This window comes from Nicotiana attenuata, chromosome 11 (genome assembly GCF_001879085.1).
Source record: "Nicotiana attenuata strain UT chromosome 11, NIATTr2, whole genome shotgun sequence".
Classification (NCBI taxonomy): Eukaryota; Viridiplantae; Streptophyta; class Magnoliopsida; order Solanales; family Solanaceae; genus Nicotiana; species Nicotiana attenuata.
The window spans coordinates 3,889,596-3,908,875 of NC_031999.1; the positions used below are offsets into that span (position 1 = coordinate 3,889,596).

Here is a 19,280-nt window from a genome sequence, read left to right on the forward strand (position 1 = left end):
TATATATATAAATTTCATACTTTTTTACCACAAAGCACAAAATTATTGAAAAAGATTTTCTTCATTTGCTATGAAAATAAAAATGTATAGGCATGTTTATATTATGTGACAATTGTATATATATTTTGCTATGATTCAAAAATTCATAGCTACTAATTGAAAATTTTGCCTCAAATACTGTTACCCACAATAATTCATATAATGTAGGTAAGAATATATTTTTGGCATGAAATATACCTTCAACTGTAATTATTTAATAAATTAAATATTAAAAATTTAATAAATGTTCAACAATATAATTCAAAATAGTAGAAATATTATTTTACTCAAACATATCAATACGCTTTTCCAAAACAATAATAATTATTCATGTCCCGTCAATCTTGATGCTTCCATCACTACTCCACAACCTACAACAGCTCCGCTCTAAAAATTTGCACGCAAGGTGCAGAAGTGCAGTATGAGTACAACCGATCCCATGTACCCAGTAAGTATCTTTTCTAACCTCGTCGAAGTAGTGACAAAGCTTTTTAGTTAAAAGATACTCACCGATATAGCCTGTACAATAAACTAGCAATAGAACAATAATACAATGTAACATAAAAGGGTACACGAAACGAATATGCAAAGCAATAACTGAGTACTAGAAAAGATCACAATTTAACATTTTCTAATATCTCGACCAATCTTTTCCTTAGTGCAAAAACCAATAAACCACGATAGTCACTCCATAACTTTCATAACGGGAGAATTGTACTCAGATATCAAGTCAATTGCACGGCAACACCCTTCGTGCATTTATCTCATCCTCACCAAATATGCGTATAACAGTATTAATTGGATGACAGAAATGCCGATAATAGTAATGACATAGTAGGAAATACGCAAGTAGCAATAATGAACGAGGATATACATATGGGCAACAGTAATAGACTAGACGGAAGGCATAGGAGTAATGACAGCAATTAGGAAAAAGGAATATAAACTTCAACTAACTAGCATGGTGGAGTCCTAGATATAGATATAACAAATAAGAAGGGAACACATGATCTTTATAAGTTAACAAGTAGAGGCATGAATGAATAATATAGTAGCAGGCTTGTACTAAAGTGCAACAAAATAGATACGACATGGATGTAATTATACAACAGGAAGTAGGCATGGTATTTGCAAGTTAAGCAAGTAGAAGGCATGGGCAACACAACAACAGTTGAGATAGAGAAAAAGGACAGGGCAATAACGACAAGTCACATAAGAACCATAAGTACGACAATAACAGCTCAATGTAGAGGCATGAACGTATGCACGAGGAAAATATATCACAACATAATGCATGTCCCTCATCCACGCCTGCACGGGAACACACATCATGCCATGAACTCGTGATAATATAACAGCATAATGGTATAAATAAAATGGCACGGCATCACCCTTCGTGCTTTTACTCACATGACATGGAACGGCATCACCCTTCATGCTTTACTCTTAAATGGAATAGCACGGCATCACCCTTCGTGCTTTACACTCACAAGGCATGGCACGATATCACCCTTCGTGCTTTACACTCACATGACATGCCACGGCATTACCCTTCATGCTTTACTCTCAAATGGAATGGCACGACATCACCCTTTGTGCTTTACACTCTTCCTCACATGATAATATATGTAATTTGCCGGCATCACCCTTCGTTCTTTACGCTCTTCCTTACCAAGCATATGTATATCAATGACAAATAAGGTAGGTGTAACGACCCGGCCGGTCATTTTGAGAATTTAAGTTCCGTTCGGCGGTATAAGGTCTTGAGCGGCTTTGTATTAGGTGTATTAACTTGCGTGCATGGTCGAATTCAGTTACCGGATGATCAGTCAAATTGAAAGAAGGATTCTAGTTTTGGAAGCTTAAGCGGTAAGAGTTGACCGGAATTTGACTTTTGTGTAAACGGCTCCGGAATGGGTTTTGGATGATTCCAACAGCTTTGTATGGTGATTTTGGACTTAGGCGTGCATGTGGGTTTGGATTTGGAGGTCCGTAGGTTAATTTGAAGCATTTCGGTGAAAGTTGGAAAAGTTGAAGTTTGAAAGATGGAGAAGTTTGACCAATAGTTGACTTTTGTGATATCGGGGTCGGAATGCGATTCTGAGAGTTAGAACAGCTCCGTTATGTAATTTGGGACTTGTCTACAAAATTTGGCGTCGTTCCAGGTTCATTTGATAGGTTTCGGCACGAGTTTTAGAAGTTGGAAGATTTAAAAGTTCATAAGTTCGATTCATGGTGCGATTCGTAGTTTCGGCGTTGTTTGATGTTATTTGAGACCTCGAGTGAGTCCGTATTACGGTATGGAACTTTTTGGTATGCTTGGACGGGGTCCCGGGGGCCCCGGACGTGTTTCGGACGAGCTTCAGATGTTTTTCATAGTTTTGAACAGGTCTGGTTCTGGTGTTTTTGCACCTGCGACACTTTGGAGCGCAGGTTGCGGCTCCGCTTCTGCGTGAGCCTGGTCGCTTCTGTGATCTTTGAGTCTTGGGAGCTAGCTCGCTTCTGCGGATGCTGGCACGCAGGTGCGAAGGCCGCTTCTGCGGTTGAGAGATCGCATCTGCGAAGGAATCCGCTTTTGTGCTCCTGTCATCACTTCTGCGGCGCCGCTGGTGCGGCTATACTATCCACAGATGCGGACCTAGGTTTGGTAAGTCAAGTTCGCAGATGCGGACGTCTGCCCGCAAATGCGATAACGTTGATGGGCTTATTTGTCTGCAGATGCGGAAGTCCTGGGCAGAGAGTTTATATTCGAGGGTTTTTGCCATTTTCTCCATATTTTGAGTTTTAGACTTCGGTTTTGGGAGCTTCTTTGTGGGTTTTTCAAGCAAATCGATTGGGTAAGTGTTCTTCACCTAGAATTTATTATATTCCATGATTTTATCTTTTATTTTTATCATTTAATTTGTGTTTTGAGTTGAAGAAAATGGAGGTTTTTAAAGAAAATTTTCAAAATGAAAAATCATGATTTGAGGGACGAATTGGTATCGGAAATTGATAATTTTGGTATGGTTGAACTCGTATCGGAATGGGTGTTCGAATTTTGTGAATTTTGTCGGGTTCCGAGGTACGGTTCGGGGGTCGACTTTTGGGTCGATTTTTAGATTTTGATAAAGATTGAGTTTTATGATCTGAAATAGTTTTATTTATGCTTTGAAGTTATTTGGCTAGATTTGAGCCGTCCGGAGGTCATTTCACCCGAGGAGTTCATTTTAGAGTATCAGTTTGTCTTCTTTGAGGTAAGTATCTTGCCTAACTTCGTGTGGGGGAATTATCCTTTAGGATTTGAGTCTTCTATGCTAATTGTAGTCCGTGTATGCGGGGTGACGAGTACGTGATCAGGCTTATTTGCGGAAAGTTTGCCTTTCAGGGTCTTAGGTTCTTATATTCACTGAGCATGAAGTTGTTTTGTTATGATTAAGTTTTCTTAATTGCTAGTTTCACTCTACCTGCTTTAACTAGAATTAATCGCGCCATGATCCACTCTTATTACCTATTTGACTTTTATATGACTTAACTAAAGATTGTTAGCTCTCCTGTTGCCATGCTATCTTTTCCTAACCGCTTATCTTTATTGAAATTATTATTATCCCTTCTGTAATTGTTTATCCTTAATTGAGGTCATGATTATCCTTTCCATTGCTTATCCTTAATTGTAATTGTTTTACCTCTTTTGTGAGTACTAAACCTAAATGAAGCTAGTTATCTTTTATCTTAGTTGACTTATCCTTATTTGGAATTATTAACTCGTGATATCTCCCTTATTGTTGGGTTGTACTTTGTGGGACCGTGGTTACATGTTATTTTCTCCCTTGTTGAGCCGTTCTTATTATGACTAGTATTCTCTAGTGTGGTTATTCCTTGTGAACTAGATTTACCGTTTCCTTGTGATCGAAAGTCCTTGAGTTGATTTACTTGTCGTACTCTTGTATTTATTGTCATTGTTGTTGTTTTACTTGTTGTTGTGATGCACGAGGTTTCTGCCGTGCGAGTGTTATTGAGTTGCGCGAGGTTTCTGTCATGCTATTGTTACTGTTGATATTTGCACATGCGGCATGACAAGGCGGGATATATATATATATATATATATATATATATATATATGTGTGTGTGTGTGTTGTGTTGTGTGTGTGTGTGTGTGGAGGGGGGGGGGTGCGGCATGTGTCAAGACAAGGTGGGAATATTATTATGCATGTGTGGCGAGACAAGGCGGGCACTTATATTATTATTGCACACGTGGCGAGACAAGGCGGGTTGTGTTGGGGGTTGATTTGTGATGACTTGTGATGGCCTGGGGGCATTCTTGTTGTCGATATCTATGTGGAGGTGTGCTTGCCTGTGTGAGTCTTATTTTGTGGAAATTTGTGGGAAAACATTCTACGTGTTATCCGTTTCTTCTTCTATACTTACTAGCTGGCATGAACTATGTTAGAACACTGGCACAAGCATACACATAGCTACTCACTCCTATCGGTTAAGAGGATGGATCTTGATATTGTTGAGTATTAAATTGGTAAAGAGGGCACAGGACACCAAGTGTTTAGGGTTGCGGAATTTGTACCCGTGAGTTATGAATATTCTGAGGTTTGGTACCTCGTGATGTTTATTGACTAAAACCTGGTGTGAAAGCGGTCGTTTTTGTTATGTTATTACTTATTTTTCCTTTATCTGTGATCACCGGATTTAAATTGTGTTCCACTCATTCTACTAGTTTATTATAATGGTGTTCTGCTGTTAGTTGTTACCTTCCTTTACTTACTGCGATTTTTCTATCAAAAGAAGGGAAAGCATTTTTCAATACTCCTTCTCAACCTTTCCCACCCTATTCCCCCACCGACCCAACTTCCACCCCAACCCCGCCCTCACCTAACCACCCCACCCAATCACTAGAAAATATCTTCCGGAAAAAAAAATTCACTCACCAACCAAACAAGGAAAAATAAGTGATAAACCACTCATTTTCCATGAAAACATTTTCCTTCATACCAAACCCTTAATGTTAGAACTTTTACTTATTTACTTGAGAGATGATGTTTATCTTTATTATTTTACTAAATCTATGTGAGGCTAGTCTGATAAGATTTTTATCTTAGACTGTTAGTGGTTAATATTGTGTTCTCACTACTCTTTCGTCTTATAGTGTCGGGTCTATTTATTGGTTATTGCTATTGTTTTCATCTATTTTCTGGCTTTTATGATGCTGTTATTATTCCTTTGGTTTCTATGGATGATACTGATATATCGTCTCTTTTCGTTTTCTTGAGCCGAGGGTCTTTCGGAAACAGCCTCTCTACTCCCTCGGGGTAGGGTAAGGTATGCGTACACACTACCTTCCCCAAACCCTACTAGTGAAAATTTACTGAGTCGTTGTTGTTGTTGCATGTATTACTTCAATATACTGAATTATTTTGATTGAATATGTATTTTTCTTCTTCAACTGTAGTGCTTCATTATCAGGCAGAAACAAGACAACATACCTTAATTACTAGTTTGACAATTTAATCCTCTTAAATCATGCTACGTTGTGGGTCTATAAGCCTTTCTATCAACTAACATATCCCGGAAAAGAATCCTAATACGAATTAGTATTTAGTAGTGTTGTTCTTTTTTGATTGAGTTCAAATGTTCTTTTTTACAGGGTATATGTTGATGGATTATCTAGTTACAACTTACAAGGAAAACAATCAATTATTTTTGCTAGATCAATAGACTACCGAACCAAATTCTTTATTGATTTGATGAATGTAGAAATAGTTTTGTTATGTCAATAGACTATCGAACCAAATTCTGTATTGATTTGATGAATATAGAAATCTTAATCAGGAAGCACATATACATGAATATTGCTACAATTATTCATCTAACTATGAAACTTTAGTTATGTTGGTACTATTTTATAGTTAGTGCAAGTGCATGATAAAACTTATACATTGCTACAAAAGTTTATTTTGTCTCTAAATTGATAGCTATATCATTTTGAAGCAAGACCATTATTTTAGCTATAAAATTTTGTTCAACCACGTGTGTCATGGCTAAAAAATTACAATTGCTACAGTAATTTTAAATTCATAGTAAAACTTAGAATTAGCCTTACCACTTATTATAGCTATGTAAATTCATGGCTATATCATTTTGTCATGATAATTAGTTGCAGCCATACATTGAGCCAACTATTGCCACGGATTTTATAAATTGAAGCAAATATGTTCATTTACCAATAAGATTCTGATTGACATAATTTATTGTGGCAAAAAATATTTTTTTGCTATAACAACTTCAAACACGTGGCAAAAACTAATAATTAGCTACAAATCTTTAGTGTAGCAATAAATTTGTAGCTATTTTGATAGTTATTGCCGCGATAGTTAGCAAAAATAAGAAATTAGCTTTGTCAGTTTAACTTGTGTAGCTAAGAAATTTTACGAAATTGTGAATAGCTACCAAATTGTATTTTTTGATGGCTAATATTCGGTAGTAGCCACGTTTTTTAAATTCGTAGCGAAGAAACCGTAGTTGTAGATGCATAATGTTGTAGTGAGTGCACCAAACCAATCACTTTAGCATGGGTGGTGACAAATATATTTACTCATATATTTGTAAAAACTACTCCCTCTGTTCCAGTTTATGTGAACCTATTTTCTTTCTGGTCTGTTCCAAAAAGAATGACCCATTTCTAAATGTGGAAACAATTTAGCTTAAACTTTCAAGTCTACCCTTAATGAGAAGCTTTTATAACCACACAAATACTCTGGATCCCTTTTTGACTTGTTTAGGACCACAAATTCCAAAAGTCTTTATTTTTTCTTAAACACTGTGCCCAGTCAAACAGGTTCACATAAATTGGAACGGAGGGAGTAGTACTTTATACATAACCTAGGTAGGGAGCATGGGTGCATGTACCCACCCCTCCACATAAATCTGTCTCAGAATCAACCTCTCTACCTTGATAAGGTAGGGATATTGTCGATTACATATTACACAAACTTTATGTAATTACACTAGATTATTTGTTGATGTTGTTGTACGTAGAAATTAGTAGACGAATTAAATTGAACATCTTGGGTTTTTCAATAGTCCTATTTAAGCAAACGCTTTCTGAACAAACAAACAAAGGAACGAAGGTCGTCTCCACTTCTCTCTCATTCACATTCACGCAACCAACAAAGTCCAGAACCTTCCCTTAATTTAGTCAGTAAGTTATACCGGATCCGCCGTCTTTGTCAATCTCATTCACGTTCTCTCCACGCTTCCATAGGTACTCTCTCTCTCTCTTCCTTTTTCTCTTTCTCTCTCTACGCGGCCACGAAAGCAAGTAACATGCTTTTGTCAACCGCCTTTAGCTTCATTTTACTCTTCGCAGTTCGCAGCCTTACAACTTCAATTTCACACTAACTGCCTCTATTTATCTCCAGATCTGCATTTGCTAATTGCATCATTGAATTGTTAATCACTATTGCTTTGATTATCGAAACTTTTGATATTGCAGATCTTTCGAAAAGTGTGAAAACACGAAAGAAGGACGATTTTAATTATTGGCAATGGCGACGCTTCGCGTACTCTCTCTCACGCTTCTCTTTGCGGTTTTGTCTATACAACACTGTATTTGCGCAGATACGCCGGAAAGTTCGCCGAGTCCGGTACCGGAAGCCGGAGGAGATTTAGTTTCTCCACCGCCAACCGCTGCGGCTCCTGAAAGTCCAGTACCGTCACCTTTATTAAATGTGATCAGCTCTCCTCCATCGCCTCCGCCTGCAGATCGCTCTCCTGATTCTGCTCCGGCGCCATCCCCAGGCGAAGGCGACGACGATGCTACGTCGAATGAGTCTCCGTCTCCTTCTCCTGCTCCGGCGCCGAGTGACGTAGTTGCGAGTGATATAAGCCACGAGAGTATTACGGAGGCGAATGAGTCGTCTTCCGGCGACGGAATGAACGGTGGGAAGAAGGCTGGAGTAGCATTCGGAGTGATCGCTGCGGCGTGTGTTGTAGGGCTCGGTGCATTGGTTTACAAGAAGCGTAGGCAGAATATCCGACGAGCACAGTTCGGTTACGCTGCCAGGAGATCAGACTTTCTTTGAGTAATTGCATGCTTCATATATCACTTTGCTATACGTAATATTGTGTTTATATTCATTAATAGATTTGTAGCATTCGGGAGTTTGAAGGAGAATTTCATTAGCATTACTATATTTGTTTGATTCTTTATTCACTGAATAACAGTCCTTTTTGAGTTTATTTTTTTTTTAGAAATTTTGATTCTCGATTATTGGTTATCGAATAATTGTTCTTCAGATGATTGGGAAATTGTAGTTCGATTATTTGTGCTTTGTACTGTTACTATTAAATACAATTCAATTTTACTATTTTTGAATCATGATTCATAAAGCTTATTTTTTCTAATCCCTGTTTAATTAATACAATGGTATATTTAAAAGGAGCAAGGGAATCGTCATTCTTCAAAGGAAGACAAACACTACTACTAGAATAAAGGAACAGTTGAATTGAGCTCCGTAACTTTTAACGTATTCTTCTGGTTTATTGAAGGCGTTTGTTGGGGAATGTTGAAAATTTGAACTTTAATTCTTTGACTTCTTTGAGCAAATTTTGACTCTCTTTATATACTCCCTCCGATCTTGTAAATCTTGTTTATGTTCCAATCCATGTCCTTATTCCTATTATGTAAACTTAATTTAAAATTTTATTTTTGTCCTTAATAAAAAGCTTCTACAGCTATACAAATATTGTTGTATGTTTAAAGACAATCTTACGATATGTTTAAGATCACAAGTTAACTGAATTCTAAATTTTATATTTGTTCATATTTAATGAATGTTCTAATACAAATACACAGTTTGAACAAAAGTTATTAAGTTCGAGCGGATCCGCTTTCTGGCTTCTCTCCTCCTCGGTTTCAAAAATCTTCATTCTTAAGTGTTTTATAATCCTTCTAACTCAGAGGCGGATCCCAAATTTAAACTTTATGAACCCAGAACTTCTACACTAGAGACGCCTCTGCTCTAACTTGCCTAAACCTGATATAGATTCAGAAAGAAGTTTCCCGTACAAATTTGTTCCAGGGTAAATACCAAGTGCCTTATTGACAGTTGCCATTTCCCAAGCAGGCAGATCATTATATATATGTAATTAACATGGGCCAAAGTATAATTAATAAGCATGTGGAATCGAATAGGCATCACAGTTTTGTCTATATTGAATTTTTTGTTTGAGCCAACTCAGATCTGAAGGAAGAGTCGTGCAGTTAAAAGTAGATTTCTTAATGTTTAAATCTCATATAATGTATATATACACTAATTAGAGGATGTTGCTCTTTACTTAATATGTAATATCTTTCTAATGCTTTATCAAAAAGAAAGAGAGAAGCGTGCACATAATGAGTAGTTTATCTTACACAAAGGGATTGCCCCAATTAATTAATTCCAATACTTAATCAAGTACTTGCTATCTCTCACTGTCTTTGTTGAAGTTTATCATTTTTATTTAACAGATCATTTTTGTGAATATCTTGTTTGCTTATCACAGTGAATGACTTAAATGAATTAATTCTACAATGAATGTATGAGATATTACTTGACTTGTGTTTATAAGGTTAAATATTTATCCTGTCCAACCCACTGGAAAATTTGCTTTTGGAAAATGAAAACTAAGACTAAAAGACAATAATTGGTATATATTTTCAATATAAATGGAAGTTTATCCACTGACGATGTAAGATATTTGCATATTAATGTAACTGACCAATTACAACATGTTAACTACCATATTGTCCAAGTTACCATGATTGGCATAGACACTTACTCTAGCTGATTTTGTGTATATATATATATATATATATATATATATATATATATATATATATATATATATATATATATATATATATATATATATATATATATTCTACATTGTTTGCGAATAGAACTTAAACTCATTTATTATCCATACTATGCAGATTAGTTGAAGAGGAGCCTTGGAGCAACAGTAAAAGTTATCTATGTATAATCTATAAGTCACGGGTTCGAACCGTGGCAGCAGCCACTAATGCTTGCATTATGGTAGGCTGTTTACAGCACACACCTTAGGGTGCGGCCCTTCCCCGGACCCTGCGTGATGCGGGATGCTTCGTGCACCGGGCTGCCCTCACTATGTAAGATTGGTCATCAATGAACAATGATATAGCCTATTACTTGATTCCCAAGAAGGGGACTGGTAACTAGAATTGATTAATACATGAATAATCATATTCTGCATTTGCATGCACGTACTAGATTCTACAACATAAAAGCTACATCTCTACTGCTTGGAAATGGCAGCTCTCTGGAGTTTGCTAATGCTGAATTATTATCAGGTGCTAGAATCTGCATTTACAATGCAACCTTATCTTGACCTCCCTCCCTCCCAGTTCCATCAGTTAACTCTTCCAGTTGATCTTACTCCTCCTTAGGAGGATCCACCCAACGGCCGTTATCTTTAATTAGCTGGATCAAGGCATCTGTTGCATGCTCCATTTGAATACCGCGTTTCACCACCGTCTGATAGAAATTTCGTTCACCAGTAATTGAAACATATTAGTTAAAAGTAGTACACAATTTGAAAGCTAGCAATTTTTGTTTTGGTTTTCTTTACATTGTATTTCAATGGCTCAAAGATTTGTTTTGCTTCTTGCTAGTGGTGACAGCACCAATGTGTTTTAAGGAATTATATGAGACTAATTGGTACTCCTTTCAGAAAATTACATCGTATAACTTAATTTTCTTTAGCTGTTTTTTGAGCAAATTGTGTACACTTAAAGGACTACAAGCTGTGATATATTGGCATTTTCAGTTGAGAGATAATAACAACCATGTAGCATATGTGCATCTAGTTTTGATTATCATTTTAGGCCAGCATGTTGTCCGAAGAGGCATTGTCCACTCGCAGATTTGTACTTCAAGCGACATTTTTGTCTTAAATTTTCTTTCAGTTCTAACATTATATAGTGAATAGTGAAAGCCAGATGCATCTTACTTGGTTACTGGCGAGGAAATTCTTAGTTGTGAAGAGCATTAATAAAATAAGGGAAATCAAAGCTTGGTACCTTGCCGACGTAAAGGTCAATCTTCCCAGGAGCACCACCAACATATCCAAAGTCAGCATCAGCCATCTCCCCAGGTCCATTCACAATGCAACCCATGATGGCAATCTGTAAAGGAAAATAACGACACAACACAAACCATTTTTACAGATAGAAATTTAAGAAATTCAATGACAGTAAGCATTAGGGTCGCGTAATTACTGAAACACCGGGCAAGTGTGACGTCTTCTCCCTTATTTGAGCACTTATCTCTTGAAGATCAAATAAAGTCCTGCCACACGATGGGCATGATACGTACTCCTGAAAGGGATACACATAATATGGAAATAAATCATGTTACTATAAATTGGTTCAGATTCTTGCTTTATATTTTCACTTCCCATTACCGTTTTTGTGTTCCGCATTCTGCACCCTTGAAGCAAATTGAAAGATGTATTTCTAAGGAAATCAAAATCCTGATCTGGAGCTTCCAACAGAATACCATCTCCGAGCCCATCTACCAAGAGAGCCCCAGCATTTGCCCCAGCACCAATCACTAAATCATCCCTGTCATATTGAAATTTTCATAAGCTAAATTCTAAATAACCTCCAGATGTCAGATTTTAGGTAAGTGAAGTCTGATTTACTATACCTGTGGGTATCATTGGGAAAGTGTATGTGATGAATCACTGGGAAGTTCAATGAATTCTCAGAGAGATACTCAAAAAGCCTGCAACAGATGATATTTTCAGGTTATTAGAGTCAAAAAATTAGAGACATGAAAATGCAGCAGCTAAGTATGTTTCCTCTCGTAATATCTGCGTTTAAGAAAGTTTATACAAGTGAGATATGTAAGTACACGTATGTCATATTGATTAAGCCCGTCAAGACTAACTGGTAGCCAGCTTTACGGTGAGAGAAGTTGAATATTTTCAATACAAATGCAACATACCTCCTGGCTGCATGAACTCTGCTAATTTTTTCTTCTGTATATGGCAGATTATGAAGAATCATAGTAACATCAGTGCTCTTTAAGATTTCCAACTCATCTTTTGATTCATCACCACGCACAGACACAACCAATCGTGTACCTGAAGGAGGTTCCCACTCTAGCCTGATTACTAAACTTTTGGAATATAATTAATTCAAAGAACTTAAAAAACTATTACGATTATCACACCTTCTGGAAGAAGCTTTTGAGCACCACCAGATAACTCCTTCAGAGTAACCAATACCATGGCATTGGGTAACGGCTTTGTCAATTGCTCTGACAAAGGAGTAATGACTCCCATGCTTATGTCAACCAATCTTTTCAGAGCCAGACGCTGTTCATTTTGCAAAGACACAATCAAGTCATTCTCAAAGTTTCCATAAACAAAAGGGATCGAGCAAAATAATCTGCACTAGAAATGCTAAATTTCAACATATTAGTCCGAGCATCATGAAGAAATAACTTAGATACTTAAATTACTATACAGAAAACACAAGGGTCCTTACAGAATCTTTATCATCTACTGGTGGAAGTTCCCTCAACAGGATCGAGTCCACAGTCGCCAGATCCTACAAAACCACTGATTATAATTTAGCACAAAGACGGCGCACAACCAAAGGAGAAGAATTAGTTCTAGAATTAGACCTTAAATGGCATGCCCACGACAAGCTTTGCCGCTAATGATCTGTACAGAAGTTCAGGGGTCTGCAAAACCAAAAGATAAGGCTATTTTTCAGGGAAGATAAAATAAAGAAAACAATTGTGGCTAGAAAATTCACAAAAAATTAGCATGTAATAAAATCGATTAGTAGAATCATATATTACAAGTTATTCTTAGAGAAGTGCTAGATAAGACCTTCAATTGATCCAAAGAAACAGACATGAGAACAGAACCATCTCGATGCAACACGCCTCTGTAGTCTACTTCATCACCCTGTTACAAATCAAAACATTAGTTTGCTTCACAAAATGCAGCCTCATATAGCAAATCTGCTCAGGTTTTAAAACTGACCTCCTTTTGAGCTGGCAATTCCCCTGACCTACGTTGAAAGTCAAAATAACGTCTGTTCTTTTCTTCAAAAGGGGCCTGATAAAGGAAGTCGAAATTTTACTACATTGTCAAAACTTAAGGTCCTAACGCACATTCACAAGTAACTAATCATGTGGGATGAAACACTACCACTCCTTGTTGAAGGTCAGCTGCTCTCTTTCCAAGGTTTGCCAACCGTCGACAGGGATCTATCTCCTCCTCTGGAGGTTCAGTTAGGGAAACTCTTATTGTATCACCCAGACCATCCTGTATGAGTAGAAAATTGTCTTCTTTAGAAAGTCGAGCAATACGTTTATGACGATAAAGGCACAGCAAGTTTTTCAAGACAGGAGGAACATACATGAGATTAGATTACCTTATCATAGTAATTTGCTGGCATAAACACAGTTTAGCTTTTAAAAATCTAAATGTGATAAATCACAAGTACGTATTTGCTGTCGCTTGAGAAGCCGCTCTAATTGAGCACATTATAGATTTTAGCTTAAATTATGTCTTCTGATTAGCATAATTTAACAATTATATTCCTGCTTTGTTTCATTTTCTGACAGCAAATACCTTGTTGCTTGAACCAATGAATATGTATCACTGAGTACAAAAATATCTGGTGTATCTAGAAAACTTGTCTAAATGAAGCTGGAACCAAAGGAATAAAGATGTTACTTTCAACAAGACGCTCAGCTTTTACTGTTACTCATCCGGAATTCTAAAATTGTACCTGAAGAAGTGTGCCAATGCCGATTGCAGACTTCATCCTTCCGTCTTCACCTTCACCAGCTTCAGTAACCCCCAAGTGTAAAGGATAATCCCATCCTTGAACATACATCTCAGCTACAAGAAGGCGATACGCCTGAACCATAACTACTGGATTGCTAGCTTTCATTGAGAAGACGAAATTGTGGAAGTCCAACTTCCTACAAATTCTTGCAAACTCAAATGCTGATTCAACCTGTTACCATATTCAGATGATACAAAGTAATTAAAGAATACAACAACAATGACTAGAACAGAATATTCTAGATAAGTAATTCAGCTACTGCTCACCATTCCCCTAGGTGAGTCCCCATAATAGCTCATAATTCGATCTGAAAGGCTCCCGTGGTTAGTTCCAATACGTATTGCACGTCCATACTTTTTACATTTTTCCACCAATGGTGTAAAAACCTGAACCAATTCAAAGTAAAAATGGATTAGACTCTGCAAAAAGGTAGATTGTCCAAGAATATGCTCCATAATAAAAGGGAAAATTTCTTGCTAAATGCAAATATTGAGCAGGCAGAGTGTCCAATATAGGATGATTATAGACCCAGCATCAGCTTGAGAAGCAATTCTTGTTTAACATTGTCCGTCTTAGCATATTGCACACGTATTTATTTTTTTCCAAGCAGTGAATGAAAAGGATCTTATAATTAAATCAATATGATTCATACCTTATAGGAGAAAAGAAAGGTGAAAATCAACTGAAAATAACTACTCCCTCCGTTTCATTTTATGTGTCTTAGTTTAACTAGGCACGGAGTATAAGAAAAGTAAGGAAGACTTTTGAATATTGTTGTCTTAAATTAAAGATGTGTGTAATATACCCAAGTGCCCTTGAATCTTGTGGTCTTAAATATGCCATGTGGAATGTTGGAGTTAAAGAGTTACTAAATATAGAAAGAGATATTCTTTTTGAAACAGACTAAAAAGGAAAGTAAGACATAAATTGAAACGGAGGAATAAATTAAAGACATGCTAACTTGCAGGACAAGCACCTCATACCATGTTACTGACTTCTAAATACTATCGAAAGAAAGGTTGATAATTATCTTTACATGTATTAGAAATCAAAATAGAGTTCTTATACTAATTTGGCGTAGTCTGACCTCCTCAATGTGCTCAAGTTCTTTTTGGTAATCTTCTTCTGTGTACTCTAATTGCTCGAACTGCGCTCGCCTGTCAGCTGAAAGAAATTAACCGCTTAAATCATAGCTATTCTCCTGGTTCTGGCAAAAAAGACGATGACGTAGACAGAGGAAGAAATACCAAAGTTTCCAGGATTGACACGTATTTTTTCAAAGCACTCCGCAACTCGAAGTGCAATAGGAGGAGCAAAATGAATGTCCGCCACCAGAGGGATGTTGTAACTGCATATGCAGAGCATGGATGAAATATTAATCATGTCATCAAGTCCATCGAATCTTGAATATATCTATAAAACGTGAGACCTACTTCTTTTGCACGAGAGAATTTTTAATTTCGAAACATGCATCAGCTTCTTTCTTCCCTTGGACTGTTATTCGAACTATGTCAGCTCCTGCATCAGCTATTTTCATCACCTGTGTAAACAGGAGTTAGCATCAGCGCTAAAGTTTCTTGGCTTAAAATTATCATGCGCATTTAAGAGGTATTCTTTTCAGGTACAACGTGAATATTATTATTAAATTCAAAACCAAAAAATTTGCCTCACGGACTGGGAAATGGTTTGGCTGATTCAAGTAGAAAGCTTGATCAAAATTCCAAACTCGGATGGGGGTAGAATTTTCACACACTCAAAGATAGAAATTGTGGTCATATGTTACATTAAATTTAATGAGGTTCTATATATACCAGACTCTCAAAAGTTCCTCAGAATTAGACGGAAAAAGTATAACACTATTCCAATGACTGATTCAAATCAGACCTAGACCATTAACTTACTATTGCACAGAAATATTATAATCTTATGATACACAAAAAAGGCAACTCAGCTTCAATAAGCATTAACATAAATATCACAGCAAACACAGTTAGAATAGAGTGCCACTTTTAACTCGCTTAAATCGTGAAGTAGAAGGAGAACCTGTTCTACTGTTGCAGCAACATCTTTAGTATCTGTTGTGGTCATTGTTTGAATTCTGATTGGATGTTCGCTACCAAGGGCAACGTTCCCAACCATCACCGTGCAGGTCTTTCTTCTGACAGTTTTGTGTATGGATTCACAATACTTTTGCCTAGGAACTTTATCAAGAAGTGATACATCAGTCATCAGAGAGTGAATACAACAAATGTGTTGCTTCACTTCTAATGTAAAATGAAGTTTTTTTGTAGGATGACAAAATAAAAAGAAAAAAGATATCAAATTTCCAAATCTAAATTTCCTACAAGTAGCATCAATGATACATTCTTGGCACAGTATGATTCACTCGCCGAACATCTAAGAGAAGTTGCTGCAAACTTATTCCAAATCAGTTTTTATGACATGTTCCAACCCTCAACGATTCGTACAAATATAAAATAATCTCTCAATTTATATCCTTTGTTTTTTCTTCCAGTAATTTTGCAGCTTCATAAAGCAGATTAAAATCCTTGAAAGCTAAAAGTTATTATAGACCGAGTTCCAAACTGTTTAAAAAACAAAGCAACTAGAAGCTTTCAAGTGCTCTATAAAACTACCTAGTAGTGGACTCCCTTCGGACGCAGGCTGAAGTTCTATGGTTTCTGGACCAGGATTTGCATTTCTTATCACAGAAACCTTGGTTCGCCGAAACTTAACCCTCTGTATGTCAGAAACTCTTACAAAGTCCATACTTTTAGCAAACCCCACACCATTTTCCCTGCTCTTCAGGCCTGTAAATGAAGCTGGAACAGCTCCTGCCGCCATTTCTATAATTCTTCACACTCCTGAAACATAACACAAGCAATATTCATCTAATTTATATTCTTCAATTCCAAACTAGTTGGAGTTGGCTATATAAATCCTCAATATTCATTAAAATTCAGTTAGCCAGCAGAGAAAACCCACACCCCTCCATCTCCTCCACACACACACACACACAAAAAAAATAAATAAATAAATAAATAAATAAATAAAAGAAGAAGTATCTTTTGCTATACCCTTTTGAGCCCAGTTGATACCTTATCAAAAAAAGATAAAACTCAAGTATTTAAACTCTTTAACCAAAACTCCAAAACACAATCTACATAAAACTGTAGTAGAAAAGGAAAAAGAACAAGATTTGAATTGCCCAATTCAAACAAACTCAGCTGAATACAAACTACAAACACTAATTAGGAATATGGCCACCTAATTAATTTACAAAAAGTTGAAACTTTTCAAGAATTTCCACCAAAAAATCAGTTTTTAACAGAAAAAGAGCTGGAGTAAAGGATAATACTACTCACCAAGTCACAGTCAAAATCAAGACTAGACTAATATACCAAAAAGAAAGGATCTTTTTTCTATGCCCTTTTGAGCCCAGTTGATATCTTTCACTGTGGTGATAAAACTGAAGTAATTTAAACTATTTAACCAAATTCCCAAACACAATCAACAGAAAAAGAAACAAACCAAGATATGAATTACCCAATTCAAACATATTCAGCTGAAAATACAAACTACAAACACTTACTATGAATATAATCAGCTAACTAATTTACAAAAGGTTGAATTTTTTTTTCAAGAATAGTAGTACTACTTACCAAATCAGAGTGAAAAAACCAAGACTATACTAATATGAAGCCAAAGAATTGGTGGTAGGTGGAAATTGAGGACTTATAATGAAATGGGTTTCAGAAAAAAAGGGAGAAAAGATTGAACATTAAATGTACTAGTAGTCCAAAAGATTAGGCAACAGCTAGTGAATTGTGAATAAAGACAAGAAACATTTGTCTAGCATCTTTTGTACTGCTCTTTTATTTGTGGCCATAGGCATATATACATTTAAATGAAAATTTAGTGGCCATATTAAATTAAATTACTTAAAATTTGCAAATAGTAGTAATTGACCGGTAATTGTCTTTATAATTGTGCCCCCTCAATTTTAGCTTATATATACTATATTAGTTTTGCTCCACTAAAAAATACTTTGGTTTTGGTTTTGTTCTTTTTCTAAAAGTTAAGTTATTTTTCACGTCGGAATCTAGTATACATATTTTTTGAAAAACAATCCTTTTGATATTAAAAAAGATATTAAATATGCTCTTTAAATTAAATAACTGAAGTTTAAATGCATCAAAAGTGAACAGATTGAATAACTAAAAGTGTCTAAATCATATGATTAAATTAAGTCTTAATTTATTTATATATTCTTATTAAGAAAATGGTATTTTTGGTTTCTCGACTCTAATGTATTATGTATTGTTCAGGCATATTATTCTTTTCGCATATCTGTACTAAATAAGTGAAAAATCAAATGCAAAAAACTCTACAATTATCATATAATAAAATTCTCTGCGTGCAAAATAAGAAAAAAAAACGAATCTTAGTTGTTTTATGCTCCACTTCAAGTTTTTAAATAGAATATGGGAATAGGATATTACTAACGTATTACTTCATGAAATCCACAATTATAGGGAAAAACATTAATTAAATGCTATATTGCTATGAGATGGTGCAAAAGTAGTTCATAGATTTCTCATTAGTGCTTGTTTCTTTTAAAATGTAAAATAAGGGAGCAATTGTGCACTTTGATTTTTGAAAAAACATTACTACGATATACGTAAAATGTAATAACAACCCATCCCATCAAAATAATTTCAATATATTGCTGAATTTGATCGTAGGGGCTAATCCTCTTCCTTATATTTATTTTTCTTTTTTTCACAATAAATGAAAAAGGAGAAAATGTAGAAAAAAAAAAAAAAAAAACCCGGTAGGCATGACTAATAAAAGAAAGTTGTGGATGGAAATTTAGTTGGTCAAAAGTACAAGGACTGAGATGCAAAATTAGAGGGAATCATTCCGCGATATTCCTTAGCTTAGCAAGAAATAACTAACTGTCGTTTCGACCTCTTAGACAAAAAGACCACAGTGTGGAAAAAGTTAAAGGACACAGGACCGGGGCCACGTGTTGTCTTTTTATTGGATAAATTATTCAACACGTGAAACAATACGAACACCTTTTAGACGTGATAGAAAGTACAGTAGTAAAAAAAAAAATCAATATGACAAGACTTTTTGTTAAACAAGACTCATTTCAGCACATCTAGTTTTACTAGAAAAAGTACTATGAATACTTGATCGATTTAGTTGCCAATAAGTTTATCGGAAAAGTATCTCTATCTTTACAAGGTAGGGGTAAAGTCTGCGTACACATTACCTTCCCTAAACCTACTTGTAAAAATATACCCTATCTGTAAAAATATATTGGATGTGCTATTGTTGTTTGGTCGTACCA

At 35.9% G+C, this 19,280-nt stretch overlaps 2 protein-coding genes across 3 annotated transcripts; one reads left to right on the forward strand and one right to left on the reverse strand.

The window, feature by feature from the left end:
- On the forward strand, positions 7,119–8,410 carry LOC109234051 (classical arabinogalactan protein 1-like). The gene is made up of 2 exons (XM_019399891.1): positions 7,119–7,291; positions 7,523–8,410. The coding sequence occupies exon 2, from the start codon at positions 7,575–7,577 to the stop codon at positions 8,109–8,111; it is 537 nt and encodes a 178-aa protein (XP_019255436.1). The 5' UTR covers positions 7,119–7,291; positions 7,523–7,574; the 3' UTR covers positions 8,112–8,410.
- On the reverse strand, positions 10,212–17,741 carry LOC109234052 (4-hydroxy-3-methylbut-2-en-1-yl diphosphate synthase (ferredoxin), chloroplastic). 2 transcript variants are annotated; one of them, XM_019399892.1, is made up of 20 exons: positions 17,584–17,741; positions 16,558–16,785; positions 15,965–16,122; positions 15,355–15,461; positions 15,169–15,269; positions 15,009–15,085; positions 14,188–14,307; positions 13,862–14,092; positions 13,276–13,392; positions 13,108–13,182; positions 12,952–13,029; positions 12,741–12,800; positions 12,602–12,664; positions 12,285–12,429; positions 12,057–12,195; positions 11,757–11,834; positions 11,512–11,671; positions 11,327–11,425; positions 11,129–11,233; positions 10,212–10,583 (listed from the first exon to the last, which is right to left on the reverse strand). In XM_019399892.1, the coding sequence occupies exons 2-20, from the start codon at positions 16,763–16,765 to the stop codon at positions 10,482–10,484; spliced, it is 2,223 nt and encodes a 740-aa protein (XP_019255437.1). In that variant the 5' UTR covers positions 16,766–16,785; positions 17,584–17,741; the 3' UTR covers positions 10,212–10,481. The 2 variants fall into 2 exon arrangements, with proteins under 2 accessions (XP_019255437.1, XP_019255438.1); XM_019399893.1 differs by lacking the exon at positions 17,584–17,741 and adding an exon at positions 17,514–17,579.

Bases quoted from the DNA above. Each gene is read 5' to 3' on its own strand.
- LOC109234051 (XM_019399891.1), top strand. From the start codon at position 7,575: ATGGCGACGCTTCGCGTACTCTCTCTCACGCTTCTCTTTGCGGTTTTG.
- LOC109234052 (XM_019399892.1), bottom strand. From the start codon at position 16,765: ATGGCGGCAGGAGCTGTTCCAGCTTCATTTACAGGCCTGAAGAGCAGG. The intron at 12,196-12,284 runs GTGTGATAATCG...AACCTCCTTCAG, and splicing joins TCAAAAGCTTCTTCCAGAAG to GTACACGATTGGTTGTGTCT. The intron at 10,584-11,128 runs GTACCAAGCTTT...AATTTCTATCAG, and splicing joins TTGACCTTTACGTCGGCAAG to ACGGTGGTGAAACGCGGTAT.